The sequence below is a fragment of the Trachypithecus francoisi genome, unplaced genomic scaffold (assembly GCF_009764315.1).
Source record: "Trachypithecus francoisi isolate TF-2019V2 unplaced genomic scaffold, Tfra_2.0 Lachesis_group20, whole genome shotgun sequence".
NCBI classification, from domain to species: Eukaryota; Metazoa; Chordata; class Mammalia; order Primates; family Cercopithecidae; genus Trachypithecus; species Trachypithecus francoisi.
Window position 1 is genome coordinate 55,987,611 of NW_022681466.1, and position 21,194 is coordinate 56,008,804.

The 21,194-nt window shown below is 42.4% G+C and overlaps 1 protein-coding gene across 3 annotated transcripts in view; it reads left to right on the forward strand.

The window, feature by feature from the left end:
• EFCAB5 (EF-hand calcium binding domain 5) overlaps positions 1-21,194 on the forward strand; it is a 180,989-nt gene that overhangs the window by 152,106 nt on the left and 7,689 nt on the right. For 2 of the 3 annotated variants that reach the window (XM_033184403.1, XM_033184401.1), the window contains exons 19-22: positions 6,016-6,119; positions 9,404-9,657; positions 10,853-11,139; positions 11,830-11,926. In XM_033184403.1, coding sequence (XP_033040294.1) covers positions 6,016-6,119; positions 9,404-9,657; positions 10,853-11,139; positions 11,830-11,926 — 742 coding nt within the window. The remainder of the gene's footprint in view (positions 1-6,015; positions 6,120-9,403; positions 9,658-10,852; positions 11,140-11,829; positions 11,927-21,194) is intronic. The other variant, XM_033184402.1, reaches the window with a different exon arrangement.

Below are 21,194 nucleotides of genomic sequence, written 5' to 3' on the forward strand. Positions count from 1 at the left end.
GAAGGACTCAGTTATATGACACCAATTTTTTTAAGCCCTCCTATCCGTAATGTCATGAATTCCTGCTGACTATTTGCTTTGCTTCTTTATACTTTGTGTTAGGATTTTGCATATGATGAGAGTGGATGGAAAGGTTTTTCCTTTCGGAAAGGCTGAATGACTCTGGGAGGTGCTTGGTCGGGTGGTAGTGTCACCTGGTTGTCTCTCAGTCCCTTGGCTGGCCCACGGCAGGCATGTCCGCACTTCCCTCCGGGCTGCTTCTTTCCTTTTTCCCACCAGGTCCCTGCTTCCCTCCCTCAGTGGCTGGCTCAATCTGATGAGGCCTTCGTCAATGAGGGCAGAATCATGGACTCTCTTGTGGGGTGGCCAGGCCATGGAGGCAGAGAATGCCTTGTAATTGGCACAGCTATTGAGGGTGTGGTTGGGAGCCTCCAAGGGCACTTAGGGCTGGGGCAGAGCACCCTGTTTGAAGGGCCCCAGCGATAGTGGCCCTTCAAAGCACATGGGGCCCCAGGGAAGATTCAGAAGAATACTGTCAGGGCCTTAAGAGAAACAACACATAGGGCACCATGGAAAAGGCCAAAATAGCCCAAAGCAGTCAGCAAGAAGCATGACTTCAGCGGCTGTAGGTTCAGAATCAAGAGTCCACAGACAAAGCCACCAGGGTCACATCCCATCTGACCTGGACTGTCTTATGGTGGTGAAGAAGATCCTGCCAAAAGTCGGGGGAGAGAAGGGCCACCCAGCAGCGGGTTGTGAGTGAGATCGTGGTGGGACAGAGACCAGAACAGCCTGGCTAAGCTCTTTTCAAGCACTCAACGATCATAACTTCCTCAGCCTCCCTCTTCCCCTTCTGCACCCCTCCAGATTCACATTTCTCTCTCTTTTCCAGCCTGCTCTGTGTCTCAAAAAATAAACCAGTATCCATGGGCTCTTTGGCCCTTTGGCTTCTGCTTGAGTTTGTCCAATGACAGCTGCCAACGGGACACTGGAGGGCAGAAGCAGAGTGCAACTGGGGCATTGGTGCTTCTGTCTCCCTCTCTGCCAGGTTGCTGTGGGTTAGCTGTGTTTCTCTCCTAAAGGCCACTTCACCTTTCATCAGGCAGTCCTGTCCACACAGCTGTCCTTTGTCGGTTCTGGTCATTGCTTCCCCCGCCCCCAACCCATTTCCCCGCCTCTTCAGGCTAAGAGTGGTAACAGCTCTTCCTTATTACTTCCTTATTATAGGTGGGGATTCTAAACACTGCCTTCATAAATAGTTCCTTTATTAAACTCCCTTTAAATTACCCAGCTGGGGCAATCTGCTTCCTTGTGACACCCTGACGGATACGAATTATAAAGTAAATTCTGAGATACTCCCCCTCACCTCAAGCCCATGTTCCTGTAAGTACAGAGTCATAGAGGAAAAAAATTAGTGCTCTGTTAACAGTAACCATAGATGAGTAAAAACAGATTCAAATTCTCTTAGGTATGAAATTCAGGGTATTTTACTTTATCACCCCAAAGCACCTCTGTCTATTTCTTTGGAGTACCAAACTTATTAAATAGGTAACTGCGGCAGGCAGACTAATGCCTTCCGGTAAGATGTCCATGTCCAAATTCCTGGAAACTGTGAGTATGTCACTTTACATGGCAAAAAGGATTTTGCAGATGTGATTAAGATTAAGGAATTTGAGATGGGGAGATTATCTTGGATTATCCAGGTGAGCCCTGGATCGTATGAGCCCTTAAAAACAGAGAACCTTTCTGGTTGTGATCCATGAGAGACGGGAGGATGGAGGAAGAGTCAGAAAGATGGTGATTTAACACCCCACTGCCGGTCCCGAGATACACAGGGCTGTGGACGAAGACCCAGGGCACTAAGGGCAGCCCCCAGCTGATAGCCAGCAAAGAAATCAGTATTTTATTAGTATTTATGTCAGCCTTTTATTTCCCTGGGGTCTCAAGAGAGACAAGTAGCTAACACGGGTGCCTGGTTTGCTATCTTAAGTCATGGCAATGTAGGCTTTTGGAAAAATTTGAAAGTCAGACTGGCCGGTGATTTCTCCTTTCTACCTCATCACATTCCTTTTCTAAGGCAGTAAACAGACTTTCTGCTTGAGTGAGAGGGAAGAGGAGGGGAGAGACTCTCAGGAGGAGAAAAATGTAATACTACAATTAATGGTTCACATCGCACATTTCATAATAGGAAGCAAATTTTCTTTTACCTCAGGGATTTCAAAAACGTTGTTACTCTGGAACATTTTCCTCACTTCATCCCATCACCCTTAGGCCCTATATGAAACAAACTATAATTTATGTCAAGTGATATAAATAGTTCTTATGAAGTAGAAGGCCGTGATTTTCTCCCACAAGAAGATCATTTTTTAAAGATATAATTTCTTCCAACAATTATTTATAAATTTAACAAAATTCCAAGAAAAATCTCAACATGATTTTTTAAAAACTTGACAAATGATTTTAATTTTCACGGGATAGCTAAGAATATGAGGGTTGAGAGAACATTTACAATCTTGGTCTGGAGAAGGATTGCTACTTACACCAAAGGTTGGAACAATTAAGGGAAGGTTGATACATTGACTAGATAAAAATGTAAAACTTTCTTGCACCAGAGTTATAAAGAAAATTAAATTGCATGTGACAAACTGGGGGAAATTACCATTTACCTGGCAAAGGGTTAACACGATTATACACAAATCAACGAGATTTTTAAAAAAATCCAAAAGAAGGCCAGGCGCAGTGGCTCAAGCCTGCAATCCCAGCACTTTGGGAGGCTGAGACGGGCGGATCACGAGGTCAGGAGATCAAGACCATCCTGGCTAACCCGGTGAAACCCCATCTCTACTAAAAAGTACAAAAAACTAGCTGGATGAGGTGGCGGGCACCTGTAGTCCCAGCTACTCAGGAGGCTGAGGCAGGAGAATGGCCTAAACCCGGGAGGCGGAGCTTGCAGTGAGCTGAGATCTGGCTACTGCACTCCAGCCTGGGCGACAGAGTGAGACTCCGTCTCAAAAAAAAAAAAAAAAAAAAATCCAAAAGAAAAATAAGCAAAGGGCAAGTATACTTGGGGGAAAAAAACCCCATGCAAATGGTTTATAAACATGTAAGAAAATATTCAATTATTCTCAATGAAATAAATACAAAGTTAAGTAAAAGACAATTTTTATCTAGTAAATTGAAACTTACTTTTTTTTTTTTTTTTTTTTAGAGACAGGGGTCTTCCTATGTTGTCCAGGCTGGTCTCGAACTCCTGGACTCAAGCTGTTGTCCCATCTCAGCCTCCTAAAGTGTTGGGATTACAGGCGTGAGTCACCACGCCTGGGCCAAAAATTTTTTAACTACAATTTGGAATATCTGTTAGACATCTTAGAGGAAATATTGAATAGGCAGTTGGGTATAAGCTCCCGGTGTTTGGGTAGAAATCCAGGCTAATGAATAAATGGCATTTAAAGCCATGAGACTGGGTTACATAACATTGTCAAGGTATTCAATGCCGCTGAAATGTACACTTAAACAGATGGTTAAAATGAGAAATATGCTATGTATGTTTTACCACAATACACAAAACAAAACACAAAACCATGAGACTGGAAGGGATGACCAAAGGAATGAGTGAGAAAAGAAAAAAAAAAAAAAAGTCTCAGGACTGAGCCCTGAGGTGCTCCAAGTGTTTGGAATCACTGTGGCTCAAAAAATTGTACTGACTGTGACCCACAGTATGAAAAACATTTTCCATCCTGACTCCTTACATGAACATGCGGGCACACACATGAAACAGAAATTTCACAAAAGAATACCTACTTTCCCTACATGTTATAGCTTCTGATATTCTCCCTTTTATTTCATTCTTTGTTTTTTTACAAAAATAAAAGTGTTTGTCAAACAAGAGAAAAGGAAAAGAGGATAAATATTAAAGCAAAGGAGATAAACAATTTGTAATGGGAAAGGTGAGCATGGATAGATATTGGAGACGAAAGGGGAAAAAAATAACAAGCCAGAACCAGAAGAAAGAAAAGGAGGTGGAAATATAATTGCAGCCTTTTCCCAAAAGGTTTCCTAGGAAGTTTTAACTAGGAGTGCTTTTCTCACTACTGAATAATTGCTGAGGGGCTCGCTGAATTTACAGTTTTTGGTCCGACTAAAATCAAATAAAGAATAAACTTATTTTCAGGCATATTATTTTAAGCCGCTTATTTTCTGTATTATGCTTCTGATCTAACAGCAGGAGTGGTCAATTTATACAATTTTGGAGGGAAAAACAGGAAAGTTTTGGCTAAACATTTAAACCTAGATACACAGGGTGAGATTTCAATATATATATATTTTCAGTCTAGTATGTAACATTAAGTAACAAACCATGAAAGAAATAAATTTGGAAAGAAGCTAGAAGCCCAGTCGTCAATGTGAGATAATCTTAACAATTTTCCAAGGATAATGTTGACAACATTTCCCTTCTAAAGAGTTTGGCGGCCGGGCGCGGTGGCTCAAGCCTGTAATCCCAGCACTTTGGGAGGCCGAGACGGGCGGATCACGAGGTCAGGAGATCGAGACCATCCTGGCTAACACGGTGAAACCCCGTCTCTACTAAAAAATACAAAAAACTAGCCGGGCGAGGTGGCGGACGCCTGTAGTCCCAGCTACTTGGGAGGCTGAGGCAGGAGAATGGCGTGAACCCGGGAGGCGGAGCTTGCAGTGAGCTGAGATCCGGCCACTGCACTCCAGCCCTGGCGACAGAGTGAGACTCCGTCTCAAAAAAAAAAAAAAAAAAAAAAAAAAGAGTTTGAAAGAACCCTTGAGGTCATGGAGTATAGAGGCAAGAGGAAATTTCACATTACAAAGCAGCGGTTCCTCTTCCAAGCACCATTTAGCATGCAGCCTCTATGGATCCTCTTGTCATATTTCTTCTTTATTCCAATAATTAGTTATGTTTATTTTTATTTTTTTTAGAGACCAGGTCTCATTCTGTTGCCCAGGCTGAAGTGCAGTGACATGATCGGAGCTCACTGTGACTTTGAACTCCTAGACTCAAGCGATCCTCCTGCCTCAGCCTCTGGAGTAGCTAAGACTACAGGCATGCTCCAAGAATTATTTTTTCAAAGGAATGATTCATAAAAACCCCTCTTTACATCTCTTAATTGAATTTGTGTTTCCTACAGTTACTGTATTTACAGAATATGTTAATATACTTTCATAAATAGTTTCTATGAAAAAAATATTGATCAAAACTCATTAAAATATTTTCACAACCCACATGTAAGCTGTGTGTTGACCTACAGTTTGAAAACTTCTTAGAAGGGAAATAAAGAAGCAAAGAGAATGAGGATTGTTTAGTGAGGTAGAAGGAGAACCAGGAGAGAGTGTCATCCCAATAGCGAAGTGAAGAAAGTAAATCGGCTGGGCGCGGTGGCTCACGCCTGTAATTCCAGCACTTTGGGAGGTCGAGGCGGGTGGATCACCTGAAGTCAGGAGTTCGAGACCAGCCTGGCCAACATGTTTAAACCCTGTCTCTACTAAAGATACAAACAAACAAACAAACAAAAATTAGCCAGGGTCGGGCGGGGTGGCTCACGCTTGTAATCCCAGCACTTTGGGAGGCCAAGGAGGGCGGATCACATGAGGTCAGGAGTTCAAGACCAGCCTGGCCAACATGGTGAAACCCTGTCTCTACCAAAAATACAAAATTAGCTGGGTATGATGGTGCATGCCTGTGATCCCAGCTACTTGGGAGGCTGAGGCAGGAGAATTGCTTGAACCCGGGAGGCGGAGATTGCGGTGAGCCAAGATTGTGCCATTGCACTCCAGCCTGGGCAACAAGAGTGAAACTCATCTCGGAAAAAACAAACAAACAAACAATTATCCTGTTCTTTAATAGTACTAAGTAAAATGACACTGTCCTTAAAGCCAGAGGTCATCTAAGCTTTCCTATTTTTTTTCTATTTATCTGTCCCCAAAAGCTTTAATGGGAATATGAGGTATACTTACCCCTCTCTAATGAAATGTCTTCCTCTTTTCAAGGATTCAGACTATGTTTTACGCAACATGATGGTTACAGGGCAGCTGGGTCTAACAGAAATCCACAAAAATCCTCCTACCATCCACAGGAAGTCATGCATCTTCAGGTATGAGACATGTCTGTTTTGTTTGACTGCCAGAACACATCCTTCTGGTACAATAGTAGACCTGAAAGACACAGCTTCTGGCTCTTGCTCATACACACTGACTTGTATTCTTTCTTTTTAATTTAATTTAATTTTAAGTTCCAGGATACATGTGCAGGATGTGCAGGTTTGTTACATAGGTAAACTTGTGCCATGGTGATTTGCTGCACCTATCAACCCATCACCTAGGTATTAAGCCCCGCATGCATTAGCTATTTTTTCCTAATGCTCTCCCTGCCCTCGCCCCCTTGACAGGCCCCAGTGTGTTCCCTTCCCTGTGTCCATGTGTTCTCACTGTTCAGCTCCCACTTATAAGTGAGAACATGTGGTGTTTGGTTTTCCGTCCCTGTGTTAGTTTGCTGAAGATAATGACTTCCAGCCCCATCCATGTCCCTGAAAAGGATATGATCTCATTCCTCTTTATGGCTCCACAGTATTCCATGATGTGTGTGTACCACATTTTCTTTATCCATTCTATCATTGATGGGCATTTGGGTTGATTCCATGTCTTTGCTACTGTGATTAGTGCTACAATGAGCATATGTGTGCATGTATCTTTATAATATAATGATTTATATTCTTTTGAGTATATACCCAGTAATGAGATTGCTGGGTCAAACGGTATGTCTGGTTCTAGGCCTTTGAGGAATCACCACACTGTCTTCCACAATGGTTAAACTAATTTACATTTCCACCAGCAGTGTAAAAGCGTTTCTATTTTTCCACAGTCTCACCAACATCTCTAGTTTCTTGATTTAAAATCACCATTCTGACTGGTATGAGATGATATCTCATTGGGGTTTTGATGTGCATTTCTTTAATGGTCACACTGAATTTTATTCTGATTGGCTTTTAAAGAAAAATTTCAGCAGAATGTTGTCTGCATGGGATATATTGGCTCTTTTTTTCCCAAGTCCTTTTTTCTTGAGAGATGGGGTCTTGCTGTATTACCCAGGTGGGAGTGCAGTGCTATGATCATAGCTCACGGCAGTCTCAGACTCCTGGACTTGAGCTAACTTCCTGCCTCTGCTTCCCAAATAGCTGGGACTACATGTATTTGCTAAGCCCAGCTCATTTAGTTTTTTTTATGGTGCCCAGCCTTCCCAAGTCCTTTTTAAAATGGATTTCATTGGCATTTTATTTTAAAATTGCAAGTTTTAAAGCATGAAAGTGTTTTATTTTCAATGAATTTCCTTGTAAATATGGAATTCAACAAAAACCCACCATAATTATGAATAATACATTCACATCACTCATCAGAGCTCATCTGTGAATGTTAGCAAGGCTGTGAATGTGTCTTTTTTATTTAAAGAAGACGTGCAGGGGCAGAGTTGGAGAGAAGGCAGAGCACGTTGTATTTAATAAGTACTCGGTTCTCAATTACTTAGAATGACTCTCACTTGTCAAATGCAAGGAACACTACTAAAATGTGTACAAATGTAAACAGATCTTAACTGAGAACACACCTATTGCAAAAGGGAATGACTGCTTCTTAGGGGGTCGGTGTCGTTGAGTAGGCAGTAACCCAGTCATCCCAGACTAGAAGGTTAATTCAGCATTTAATCACATATGTCAATTAAGCTTTAGTTTGGCCTCATGCCAGAATGTTCATTCACTCTCAAGCTCTTTTCCACCTAGCTACTCCTTGTGCTGGTCAGAGCTTTACAGAAGTCCTTGTAATACCCAGACTCATAGCCCTGGATTCTTTTTTTTTTTTTTAATTATTTATTATGTATTTTTAAAATTATATTTTAAGTTCTAGGGTACTTGTGCACAACGTGCAGATTTGTTACATATGTATACACATGCCATGTTGTTGTGCTGCACCCATTAACTCGTCATTTACATTAGGTATAGCTCCTAAGGCCCCTCCCCCTCCCCCCCCACTACAGGCCCCGGTGTGTGATGTTCCCCACCTTGTGTCCACATGTTCTCATTGTTCAGTCCCCACCTATGAGTGGGAACATGCATAACCCTGGATTCTTGTGTGTAACTTAGAACAGATGTCTTTGGAGGAAGTCAGTTGACCAATGGGCTCTATTGTTATGCCTGGAAAGCTTAGTAGGATGCATTACTACTGTGGCAGTCATCAAGACACAACAGAAAGTGGTGGCTCAGCAGCAGCAAAAGGGGTGGAAGAGCAGAAGGACGTCATCTTACCTGTTACTGTAGGATTGATATAGAAACTATCAATGTGCTTTTTGAGGATGCAAAGTACCAATTTTTTACAAATACCCTAAAGAAACGGCATATCAGAATTAACGTAGATGGGGAAAAGAAAAAGAAAGAAAAAGAGGTGTGTCTGTGCCTCACCAAGAGAAAGAAGCAGCCACTACATTTCCATGAAAAATCTCAAGTCTCTCACTGAGGCAGACGCTATAGATGCTCTACCCAGATTCCCAAAATGCCTTTTTACCAGCTTCTATAGGCACAGCTACAAGTAATGGCTCACACGGTAACTTTCTCTAGAGGAGTGCCCTTGAGCGATTGGAGCTCTTCACCAGGAGGTACCTAAGGGATGTGTAAACACTCCCCCGGCCCAAACTGCTCACACACACCCAGGGCAGCTTAGAGCCAATGACTGACTAGTGCTAGGATACAAAATTCCCCTCCCTTTGTCTCAAGGTGGAACAGATTCTTTGGTACAATTGACCTGTCGGAGCTCCCCTTGGGATCAGGCTGAGGCTAGACTTCATGTGAAATTGCATTCTTACTTAGCTTCTTCCCCTTGCCTATCCTGCTTCCCTCAGTCCCTCACAGGTTTCTCCAGAGAACACTCGCTCAATAAATCACTTGCATAAGGATCCCTGTCTCAGGCTCTGCTTCTAGGGAACCCGATCTAACACGTTCATCATTTCTGCTGGCACTCCACCAAAGCATAATGGACAATAAGTAAACAAAAGCATAATGGACAATAAGTAAACAAAACATGAACACCTTCAGATAAGTAAAGACAACGAAGCAGAGTCTCATGATGGAGAGTGGCTTGGGCGCTGCTTGCTACCTGAGATTGGGTGGTCAGGGAAGCCTTCTCTGCCGAGGGGATGTTTGAGCAGAGACAAGGGTGAGCAGACAGACAGCCACGTGAAATCAAGGGCTAGAACGTTCCAGGCAGATGAAACAGCAAGAAGGGCTGGCATGGTGGAAGTGAGGTAGGCACAAGAGAGTAATTCAATATGTTTGGGTGGAATGATGTGAACAGACAGAAGTTTAATATCTTTGTGCTTATTTGGTTTTGATTTCAGAGATTTCCTCTTTAAATGTACTGACAGTTCAGAAGTGGTTCTGGCCTCTGCCTGTGGAGAAACCCACATAGTAGTTCCACTTCGTGAGAGAACAGGAGAGGCTCTGGGAGTCCTCGATTTTAACATCGGCCGAAATAGGATGTTGTTGTATCAAGAATATAAAGATCTACAGAAAATGATGAAAGTGGTCCAAGTGGCCTGCTATGAAATCCTTGGCGAGTTCTCTGGAGAGATAGAGAAAAAATATGTCTTAGGTATTGTTCGTGTGGCATCAGCCTAAATTCACAGGTTTAATAGGTTTTGGGGAAATCACAGGCAGTGCAATTAAATATGCACTTTCTAAAATAAATTGTTACAATATACAGACCTTTCCATGTAAAAGGAGTTCCCTTATGCAGTCTTGCGCTGATGAGTAATGTCTACAAATTAAAGCAAACAGCCTGGAATCACATTCTCTTGGTTAGATTCATATAGTTTTAGAACTGGAAGGGCTCATAAAGGCAAGCTAGAACTAACATTTATTAAATGCCCCCATTATGTGTTTCAGGTATTATTTCATTTAATCTTTGCCATAACCCTATGAGATGAATAGTGATACCCCATGTACAGGTGAGGAAAGTAAGCAAATTGCCCCTAATCACACAGTTAAGAAATAGTGAGGGCTGGATTTGAACCTACGTTTGGGTGCTCTTCCCACTATGTTATACAGCATTAAGTAATCAGAACATCTCGTTTTACAGATAAAGATGCTAAAGCCTGCAAAAGTAAAGTGGATTATCTAAGGTCCAATAGCAAGCTGGTGGGAGAGGCAAGACAAGACCTTAGTTTTTGTAATTCCATATCCACTAGGCTACTCTCAATGCAATGCCAGCTTGGAGAGAGGGAGGGAGGAAGAAGGCATGGAAACCTTTGGCTTCCTAGAATGAAGTGAATAGAATTAGAAGAGTAACACTATGTGGGATTAAGCCAAAAGATTTGTAACTATGTCATAGAGTGGGATAAGAAGAAAGGAAAAAATTCATGTCTCCTGAGTGTTCACTATGTGTAATGCCTGTAACTAAGCACTTTTACATATATCATCTTCTCTAACTCTCACAGCTAACCAAGGAAGTAGGGATTAAGCCCATTCTCACAGAAGAGGAAAAGGATATTCAGAGAGACAATAGACTAATAAGGGGAACAGCACGTGTTCCAACCAGGGTCTAACTCTAAAATCCAAGTTTTTGCCTTTTCTCAAAGCCTCTTCTATGAGCTTCACCAGGAGTAATTTCCTTTCTTTCTTTTGATTTCATGGCTAGAGAAACTAAGATTGTTTAAAACCGAAGGATATGGTCTGCTTTTTCTTGACGAAAAATTTACTATAATATGTCCAGAATCCTATGAAAAAGTAATATACAGCAATGTACATTAGACTGAACAGCAATGTGAGCTATCATTTTGTTATTCCAGAGATTGAAAATGTCGGGGAAGTCCAGCGGGCAGGAATTCTCTTCTTCCGAATCATGCTGCTTGAGCTACAGGAAAGCATACAACTACTCAATTCCATGGAATTTGTGTCACTGTTGCTCTATGACCATACTCTTCTAACAGAGCCAAATTATCCTCAAGACAGCAAATCCACAGAGCTGGAAGCCAACATGGAACTAGTGCGTGACATCCTGAAGGCGGTTATCTTGTTCTTTCATCCAGAGTTGGAATTTTCAAGTGACTTTGGAAGTTGGGATAAGTGTAAATTTGTAAGTTTTTTTTTATAAAGCACCTTTTAAATTGAAGAATCACCTCAACAAATTTAAATATACAAATCATAATTGCATAAATCATAAGGGTACAAATGCAAGAATTTTTACTGAGTGGAACATGTTCACGTAACCAGACCTAGATCAAGAAATAGAACATTTATAGAATCCCAAAAGCTCTCCTTTGTACCCTTCCTCATCATCCCTTCACCCCACCCACCCCAAGGGTAACCATTGCCTTTTTTTTTTTTTTTTGAGACGGAGTTTCACTTTTGTTGTCCAAGCTGGAGTGCAATGGCACGATCTTGGCTCACTGCAACCTCTGCCTCCTGGGTTCAAGCAATTTTCCTGCCTCAGCCTCCAGAGTAGCTGGGATTACAGGTGCCCACCATCACGCCTAGCTAATTTTCTATATTTTTAGCTGAAACTGGGTTTCACCATGTAAGCCAGGCTGGTCTCAAACTCCTGACCTCAGGTTATCCTCCCACCTCAGTCTCCCAAAGTGCTGTGATTACAGACGTGAGCCACCATGCCCGGCCATGGGTAACCATCATCTGCCCTTCTAACACCATTGATTGGTTTTGCCTATTTTAAAATCTATATAAATAGAACTATGTAAGCTGTTGAACTGGGCACTATATTTCTGCTTGCTGGTGATCCCATAAATTTTCTCTTGTTGTTTGTTCACAGTATATTAACAAATATTTAGTCAACAATATTTGTGTCTTTGATCCAACTGCCAAGCATGTGGAAGTTAATGTACAGCTCATTGATGAATATATCAGAGGTAAATTTTCACTTAAATTACAGCCTAAATCTATAGCAACAGCAATAAAACACAGTTGTGATTAAGAGATTTTTACTAGGATAAAGCAAGTGGGTCATAAATTCAGTTTTTAGAAGAAAATATTTATAAGTCTTCTAAGAGGGGGGACACTATCTATAATCTATTGCATCATTCCCCAAAGTCACTGTCTATGCCACACATATGAGAATTCAAAAGCACATCTATCTCCCACTTATTAACTACATGTGCATTATTTATTTTAAAAAATGCACATGGGGCTGCAATGAGAATAGAAGTGTTAAGCAAAAAGGCTATCTTTAGCTTCAATAAATAATCAGAGAAAATAATAGACTTTTTCAGGGAGGAGAATCACCAAGAACAGAGAGCAGCGAGGCTCTCGTGTTGGAGAAGACGATTAGCTGTTTGACCACAGGGAGCAGGCCGCATATGAAAGTACATATACAAACAGAGGCCCAAGGTCCTCCGCTGACCCGTATTCTCAGAGGCCTCAGGCTGTGATGAGGAATTCATTTAAAATTTGCTTTTTCCTTTGTTATTTACGAAAAATAATTCATAGTTGGGAAAATGGCTCCGTAGAAATTGCTCACTAAATCTATCCCTTTCCTACTCTTCCCGCTCTCCTACTGTCTGTGGAGGCTCTAGACCAACGCAGAAGGGTTTCTGGATTCACAGGGAACTATCCTAGCTGATTCCTGAGCAGCCTTGACCATCAACGCTTCCCACCACTTTCTGCTTTCCAACAGTGCCCTCTGATGGAAGAAATACTAATTGCAGTTAACGGAGCCCAACTCAGCCAGAAAATAGCCCATAGGCTCCCCAATCACTGCCGCCAAGCCTTTAGTTACACCAGTCTCCGCAGCAATCCCGAGGAAGTTCGTAGGTCACCCAGATACCAACGCTCTCTCCTTCAGATGCAGTTACATTAGGAAATGCTAAGCTTCTTGCTTAGGCGAAGGGAGAGGAATTCTTCGGGGTGCCTTTCTATTTGTGCCAGAAGGAGAGAAGTCTTCAGGCAGGGCAATCTGCTGCTCGAAGTTTACCTGGCCTAGCAGCTTTAAGTAAGGGCCCTACTCCACGAATCTACCCAGAATGAAATGTCACCAATAATACCTGTAGGCTCAGCCTGTGGCAGGCAGAGACTGCTAGACTATATAGCATAGCTCCTAACCCACCACGCCTTCCAAACTATTTACCAAAAGGGTGGAATTACGGCTCGTAATGTGCCCATACTTTCTTAGGGCTTCTGCTGCCAACTCTTACCCCCTCTCCATCCTAGTTCAAGAAAAGGGTATTTCCTAATGTAAATGACGAGTTGGTGGGTGCAGCAAACCAACATGGCACGTGTATACCTATGTAACAAACCTGCATGTTGTGCACATGTGCCCTAGAACTTAAAGTATAATAATAATTTTTTTAAAAAAAGAAAAGAAAAGAAAGAAAAGGGTATTTTTGGCTGGGCACAGTGACTCACACCTGTAATCCCGACACTTTGGGAGACCAAGGCGGGCAGATTGCTTGAGCCCAGAAGTTGAAGACTAGCCTGGACAACATGGCAAAATCTTGTCTCTACAAAAAAAAAATACAAAAACTAACTGGGTGTGGTGGTGCATGCCTGTAATCCCAGCTACTCAGGAGGCTGAGGTGGGAGATTACTTGAGCCCGGGAGGTTGAGGCTGCTGTGAAATGTGATCATGCCACTGCACTCCAGCCTGGGCAACAGAATGAGACCTCATCTCAAAAACAACAACAACAAAAAGGAGGTATTTTTTTTATTCTGGTGGAACTCCAGGCAGCTGTGTCCTGCCTTTAGATTGAGCCAGTCATCTGTGAAGTAACATTGGGTAGCTTTGTTGAGCAGGCCTGGACTCCCAAGACTGTGCCATTGCTGCTGACATACTTCCCTGTGGGGGACCCTGTGACTCCAGTGAGCACTCCCAGACAGCTGTGTATGCCCTAGTACATCAATAGCCTACTGTTCTCTGTCACTTTGCCTAAGACATTCCTAGTAGTTTGTCTCTTCTACCTGGAGATTCATGACTTGACCACCTTCTCAAGGACCTATTCTCTCCACTCCACTTTGGACCTCTGCTGCCAGTCTCATCTGGTCATTCAGGATGCCCCATATCTGCTCCATGTCCCCCTCCCAGGAGTTTTAGACAGATGTTGCCTGCTTGGAAATGTTCTTAGACCCAGAGGCAAGAAGAGCTGTCCCCTATTGCAAGTATAACCAGAATCACTTTTCTGTCTAGAACCTGGGTGTCTGCCAAGTGACCGTACCACCTCCTCTAAATCCAAGTGTTTACAAGTCCACAGACATTGGTCTCAGCAGGAGTGCCCCAGGCCCTCCACTTCTCCTACATGGTCCCTAGAGCTCCAACTCTGCCAAAGTAGCCAGAGGCTCAGTGCTGTCACCATTTGTAAAGAAACCCACTAGCTTCTGCAATAAAATGACACCATCATCCTCTAAGAGTGACAATGAAGGAAGGTGCCTTCCCATTAGCAGGGGAGGACTGCTGGACTCACAGTCCTAATTAACTTTTATCTTCAAGATTCGCCTTCCCTGGAAGATCCTTCCCTAGTTGCTACTGCCGCCACCGCGGTGGCTCTCGTAGGTGCCACGCTCCCTGCAACTCCATTACAAAAATGGAACATGACTCATTCCTTAATCCCCACTGCACAGCTAAGGACCTGACAGGAACCTTGGTAGAATGATTCTACCGACAACCCAGAAATAACAAGTAGGAAACAGCACTGAATCTGCAACTCTGAGGACGTGCCTTTTTCTTTTAAATGAGTCAAGCCAAAATGGACTACCAGACGACAAGAACATGGTTCTGTCCTATTCATTTAAACCTTCTGTATGCTAACATTGGTTTGGATTCAATTACAGTTCTCTGCTGTCTTTTTGGACTTAGTCATCTTGAATGGGAATTGCTGTTGGCTCCCTCTTATAGGAAAAAACTTGCCATCACAGCTAGACTTGGGTTTAATAGAGAGCTAAGAGTGCACCATTTATTTACAAGTTGCTCACAGATTTTAGGCCATGGAGGAGGAAATATCAGTTCAGCTTGAGAACAGATTTCCTTTGTCCTGGCAAGAGCCCCTTAAAAAGCCCTTTTAGTTACGAGTTATGATATTAGACAAGTACTCACACCATGTACAGGGGAAGGGTATAACACTCTGTTCTGGGTAAAGATCTCAGGCCTGAAATGCTTCGATTTCCCATGCAAGCAAACCCCTTGCCTTTTCAGTTCCAAGTTATTCAGAGGAAAAAAGAAAATCAAACCAGCCATTCTCTTTATGTTTCTTATCACTTCTTGTGATTTAAATTTTGAAGTTTTCTAGCAGTAGTTATTAAGAGGAATAAGCACAGTTTTACATGTATAGATAACATCACTGCTACTTTGATATCTGATTAAAGACTTAAAAATGAACTTGATGAGAAGTGCACCTGTGGTCCCAGCTACTTAGGAAGCTGAGGCAAAAGGATTGCTTGGGGCCAGAAGTTCAAGGCTGTAGTGCACAATGATGGTGCCTGTGAATAGCACTGCACTCCAGCCTGGGCGACATAGTGGACACCGACTGTAGAAATTAATAAGAACAGTTTTCTATTTAATTTGATACTCTTTTTTTAAAAATTTTAGTGGCTGTTAAAACTGTCTTTTATCCTGAAAGGATATAAATATTATGTGTGTGTGTGTGTGTGTGTGTGTGTGTATATATATATATATTTTTTTTTTTTTTTTTTGAGATGAAGTCTTGCTCTGTCATTCAGGCTGGAGCACAGTGGCCCAATCTCAGCTCACTGCAACCTCTGCCTTCCAGGTTCAAGAGATTCTCCTGCCTCATCCTCCTGAGTAGCTGGAACTATAGGTGTGCACCACCACGCTTGGCTAATTTTTGTATTTTTAGTAGAGGTGGGGTTGCACCACTTGGCCAGGCTGGTCTGGAACTCCTGACCTCAGGTGATGCACCCACCACGGCTCCCAAAGTGCTGGGATTACAGGCATATATATATATATATTTTATAGATATTTTATGTATATATATAATATATATATACACACACACACTTTTTCTTTTTTTTGAGATGGAGTTTCGTTTTTGTGGCCCAGGCTGGAGTGCAGTGGCACGATCTCGGCTCACCGCAACCTCCGCCTCCTGAGTTCCAGCGATTCTCCTGCCTCAGCTTCCCAAGTAGCTGGGATTACAGGCATGTGCCACCATGCCCAGCTAATTTTGTATTTTTAGTAGAGACAGGGTTTCTCCATGTTGGTCAGACTGATCTCAAACTCCCGAGCTCAGATGATCCACCTGCCTCAGCCTCCCAAAGTGCTGGGATTACAGGCATGAGCCACTGCGCCGGCTTTAAATTTTTTATTAAAGTACTTGAAAAGGTCACATAGAACTAAAAGCCTAAAAAGAGTCACTAGGGCCATATCTTCTCTTTCATTCTCTTCAGTCTCCCTCGCCAGAGGCAACCGTGTTTTGTTCTTTCACTCTTTCTTCTTGGCATTTGCACATCTATTTCTATTATGCACATATTGCTATCTTTTGATTCATCAATTTTAAACCTTATCAGTCAATTTCCTCTGATTATAAATGAAGATTTTGTTCTGTTATGCCACCATTCTCTTACCCCATCCTCCCAATATAGTTGTATTTATAATTTGGGGTTAAATAAAGATGCAATGTTTACATGCTTTTGCCTATGCAAATATTATACACACCTGAGGATTGTAGCATATTTTGATTCCTCATCTTTTTTTGTTTTTCCTGAATTAAATAATTGTCTTTTATTTTATTTTATTTTTTATTTGTATTTTTTTGAGACGGAGTCTCGCTCTGTCACCCAGGCTGGAGTGCAGTGGCCAGATCTCCCCTCACTACAAGCTCCGCCTCCTGGGTTTACGCCATTCTCCTGCCTCAGCTTCCCAAGTAGCTGGGACTACAGGCGCCCGCCACCTCGCCCTGCTAGTTTTTTTTGTATTTTTTAGTAGAGACAGAGTTTCACCGGGTTGGCCAGGATGGTCTCGACCTCCTGACTTCGTGATCCCTCCTTCTCGGCCTCCCAAAGTACTGGGATTACAGGCTTGAGCCACCGCGCCCAGCCTGTCTTTTATTTTTAAATTTTCTTAGTTTTATTTGTAGTTCTTGATAATTCCCACCCCTTCTGTTTGTCTCTCCCATAAGATAGCTCTATCAGGTAATGTATTAGGTCTAATTTATTTTCTTTTCCCAAAGCCATCTCTTATAGAGATCTCAATTCCTCTGTTTTTGTTTTGTTTTGTTTTGTTTTGTGTTTTGAGACAGGGCCTCACTCTATCACCCAGGCTGGAGTGCAGTGCCACAATCACAGCTCACTGCAGCCTCGACCTCCCTGGTTCAAGCAATCCTCCTGGCTCAGGTTTCCAAGTAGCTGGGACTATAGGCGCGTGCCATCACGCCCAACTAATTTTGTTTATTTTTGTAGAGGTGGGGGTCTCACTATATTACCAGGCTAGTCTTGAACTCCTGACCTCAAGGAATTCTCCTGCCTCGGCCTCCCAAAGTGCTGGGATTACAGACGTGAGCCACCATACCCAGGCCTCAATTCTTTCTCTATCTAAAGTCTTTCCCCTGCCCCCAGATCTGCTACTCAGCTGCCTTCCTGAGATTCACTTCGCCACTATTGTAGGAATTTAATTTGCCATTCTCTTCGTCATTCTTGGTCTAGTCCCTTGTTTTCAGGTAACATGTCTCCAGTAGTTTTCTGAGAAAGAGTGTATAAGTGGTAAATTTTTTGAGACCTTTCGTTTTTGAAGATGTTTTTATTCAGTCCTCACACTTGATTTCTACTTTGCTGTGGAAGATAATTTTGAAGACATTGTTCTATTGTCTTTTTACATTTTTATTTATATATTTTAAATAAAATACATATTATTTAATCTATAATAATAAAAATATATAAATAAATAATATATAATAAATTATATGTAAATAAATATATAAATAAAATAGATATTATTTAAAATAATATTTTTTAATACATATATATTTTATATATATACTTTTTTTTTTTTTTTTGAGACGTAGTCTCACTCTGTCACCTAGGCTGGAGTGCAGTGCTGTGATCTTGGCTCACTGCAACCTCCACCCCCAGGGTTCTAGCAATTCTCCTACCTCAGCCTCCTGAGTAGCTGGGATTACAGGCGCCCGCCACCACGGCCAGCTATTTTTTTTGGATTTGTAGTACAGATAGGGTTTCGCTGTGTTGGCCAGGCTGGTTTCAAACTCTTGGTGTCGGGTGATCCACCCATCTCAGCCTCCCAAAGTGCTGGGATTACAGGCGTGAGCCTCCGTGTCTGGCCAGGTTTTATATATTTTTAACAGACGGGGTCTTGCTGTATTGCCCAGGCTGGACACAAAACTCCTGGGTTTGCTAGGCACAGTGGCTCATGCCTGTAATCCCAGCACTTTGGGAGGCTGAGGTGGGCCGATCGCTTGAGCCCAGGAGTTCAAGACCAGCATGGGCAACATAGTGAGACCCTGTCACTACAAAAAACTTGAAAAAAAAAAAAGCTGGGAGTAGTGGCATGTGCCTGCAGTTCCAGCTACTCAGGAGAGCTGAGATGGGAGGATCGCTTGAACCCAGGAGGCTGAGGCTGCAGTGAGCCATGTTTGCACCACTGCACTCCAGCCTGGCCACAGAATGAGACTTTGTCTACAGAAAAATAAAAAAAATACTCCTGGGCTTAAGCTGTCCTTCCACCTCAGCCTCCCAAGTAGCTACTACAGTACTACAGGAGTGCTGCCACCGCACCTGGCTTTCCATTGTCTTTTTAAAAAACTGAGACATAATTCCCATGCCATAAATTTCACCCTTTGTACATTTTAAAGTGTAGAATTTAGTGGTTTTGAATATATATCCCAGATTGTGCAATTATCACCACTATCTAATTTTAAAACATTTTCATCACCCCAAATAGAAACCCTGTACCCATTATCAGTCACTCCTTCTTTCCTCTCCCTCTAGCTCCTGGGAGCCACTAATCTGCTTTCTGTCTCTACGGATTTACCTACTCTGGACATTTCACATAAATGGAATCACACAATACGTAACCTTTTGTATCTAGCTTCTTTCACTCAGCATAATGTTTTCAAGGTCCATCTATGTTCTAGCTTGTATCAGTACTTCATTTTTGTGTGTGTGGCTGAATAATATTCTATGATAGAACACATTCTGTTTATTCACCTGTCAATTGATGCACCTGTAGGTTGTTTCCACTTTTTGGCTCCTGAAATTATGACTCCATTAACATTTGTTTGTAAGTTTTTGTGTAAACATGTATTTTCAGCTCTCTTGTGTATATACCTTTGGAGTGCAAACATACGGTAACTATGTTTAACTTTTTGTGGAAAAGACTCCATTGTCATCCAACTTTAAAGATTGCTCTTGACAGCCTGGGCAACATAGTGAGACCCTGACCCCACAAAAAAAATGAAAAACTTTGCCAAGTGTGGTGGCACATGCCTGTAGTTCCAGCTACTCAAGAAGCTGAAATCAGTTAAGGCTGCAGTGGGCCATGATCATGCCACTGCACTCCAGTCTGGGCAACAAAGTGAGACTTAATCTCTTAAAAAAAAAAAAAAGGCAAAGGTTGCTGTTAAGAAGTCTGGAGCCTTTCTAAATCGGTGTGACCTTTCTTTGTTTTATATCTCTCCAGAAGCTGTAGAATCATCCCTTCATCCCCAAAGTTGCAAAAATTTCATAATGATACGCCTTTTTATGGGGCTGTTTTCATCAGTTGATCTGTGTACTGGCTGGGCTTTTTTCAATTGTGAAATCTAGGTTGTTAAGTGCTGGATGATTTCCTCCATGGCATGAAGACTGCTACTTACAGCTGTGCAATTTGTACACTTCACAAAGGTGCTCTGCTGAGGAGGTGGGTGGGGGCCAAAATGTATCCCGGATTCCATTCTCTAGACTGTGTGCCTTAACCTGAAGCTACATCTGCTTGGAGGAGGAGCATCTTTTTCATTCACCAAGTTCTGTGCCCACAGAATGCCACACCTCACAGCAGGTGTGTTTTTCTCACCTTTACACCAAGGTGACCTCTAACACTGGTGGTGGCCCTGCCCTCTTTTTTCTGTATTCACTCTTTGGGATTCCTATTATTCAGACATTGGATCTCCCAGATTTAGTCTTAAAAATTCCTATATTTTCCTTCCTTTTTCCTAAACAACTTCAACAAACCCTTCTGAACCCTTTGAGGATTCTGGGATATACAGAAGGTTGATTCTAGGTTTTCTCCACTGCTGATTTAGGATTCCACTTTTCTCCTGTCTGATACCACTTCTTCACCTGCTTTATATTTCTCAAATTTTGTTGTTCTGTCTTTCACTCAGCTAAAATTATCTCAGTGCTATCCATGTGACAGGCCCTGTTCTAGGTTCCTAGGGTACAGTAGTGAACAACATAGACCAAGATCCCTGCCCTCAAGAAGCTTACATTCTAAAGGGGAGGGCAGAGGATAAGCAATAAATGTAATAAATTATATACTATGGTAGAAAATAAGTGCTATAGGGGAAAAAAGCAAAGTAGACTAAGGCGGTGGATGCAAAGGTGGGAGGCAGGGAGGAGGCACGGGCTGAAAATTTAAATAGAGAAGTCAGGTAGGCCTTATCAAGAAGGTGAGATTTAGGCTGGGCACAGTGGCTCATGCCTGTAATTCCAGCACTCTTGAGAGGCTGAGGTGGATGGATCACCTGAAGTCAGGAGTTCAAGACCAGCCTGGCCAACATGCAAAACCCCATCTCTACTAAAAATACAAAAATTAGCTGGGCATGGTGGCAGGCACCTGTCATCCCAGCTACTCAGGAGGCTGAGGCAGGAGAACTGTTCCAAACCAGGAGGCGGAGGTTGCAGTGAGCCAAGATCACACCACTGCACTACAACCTGGGTGACAAAGTGAGACTCTATCTCAAAAAAAAAAAAAAAAAAAGTGAGATTTAAGCAAAGATGGGAAGGAAGCGAGGGAATCATCCATATGAATGTAGAAGGAATATTCCAGGTGTTGCTTGATGATATTGTATCCTAAGAAAAGAAAAAGAGTATTCCAGGCAGAAAAAACAGCCAAAGCAAAGGCCCTAAACCAGGAACAACCAGTGTGTTCAAATAGCAACAAGAAGGCCACTGTGTCAGCAGCAGGGTCAGAGAATGGGAGGTAAGTAAGGAGATGAGTTCAGGAGGTAATGGAGGACTGAA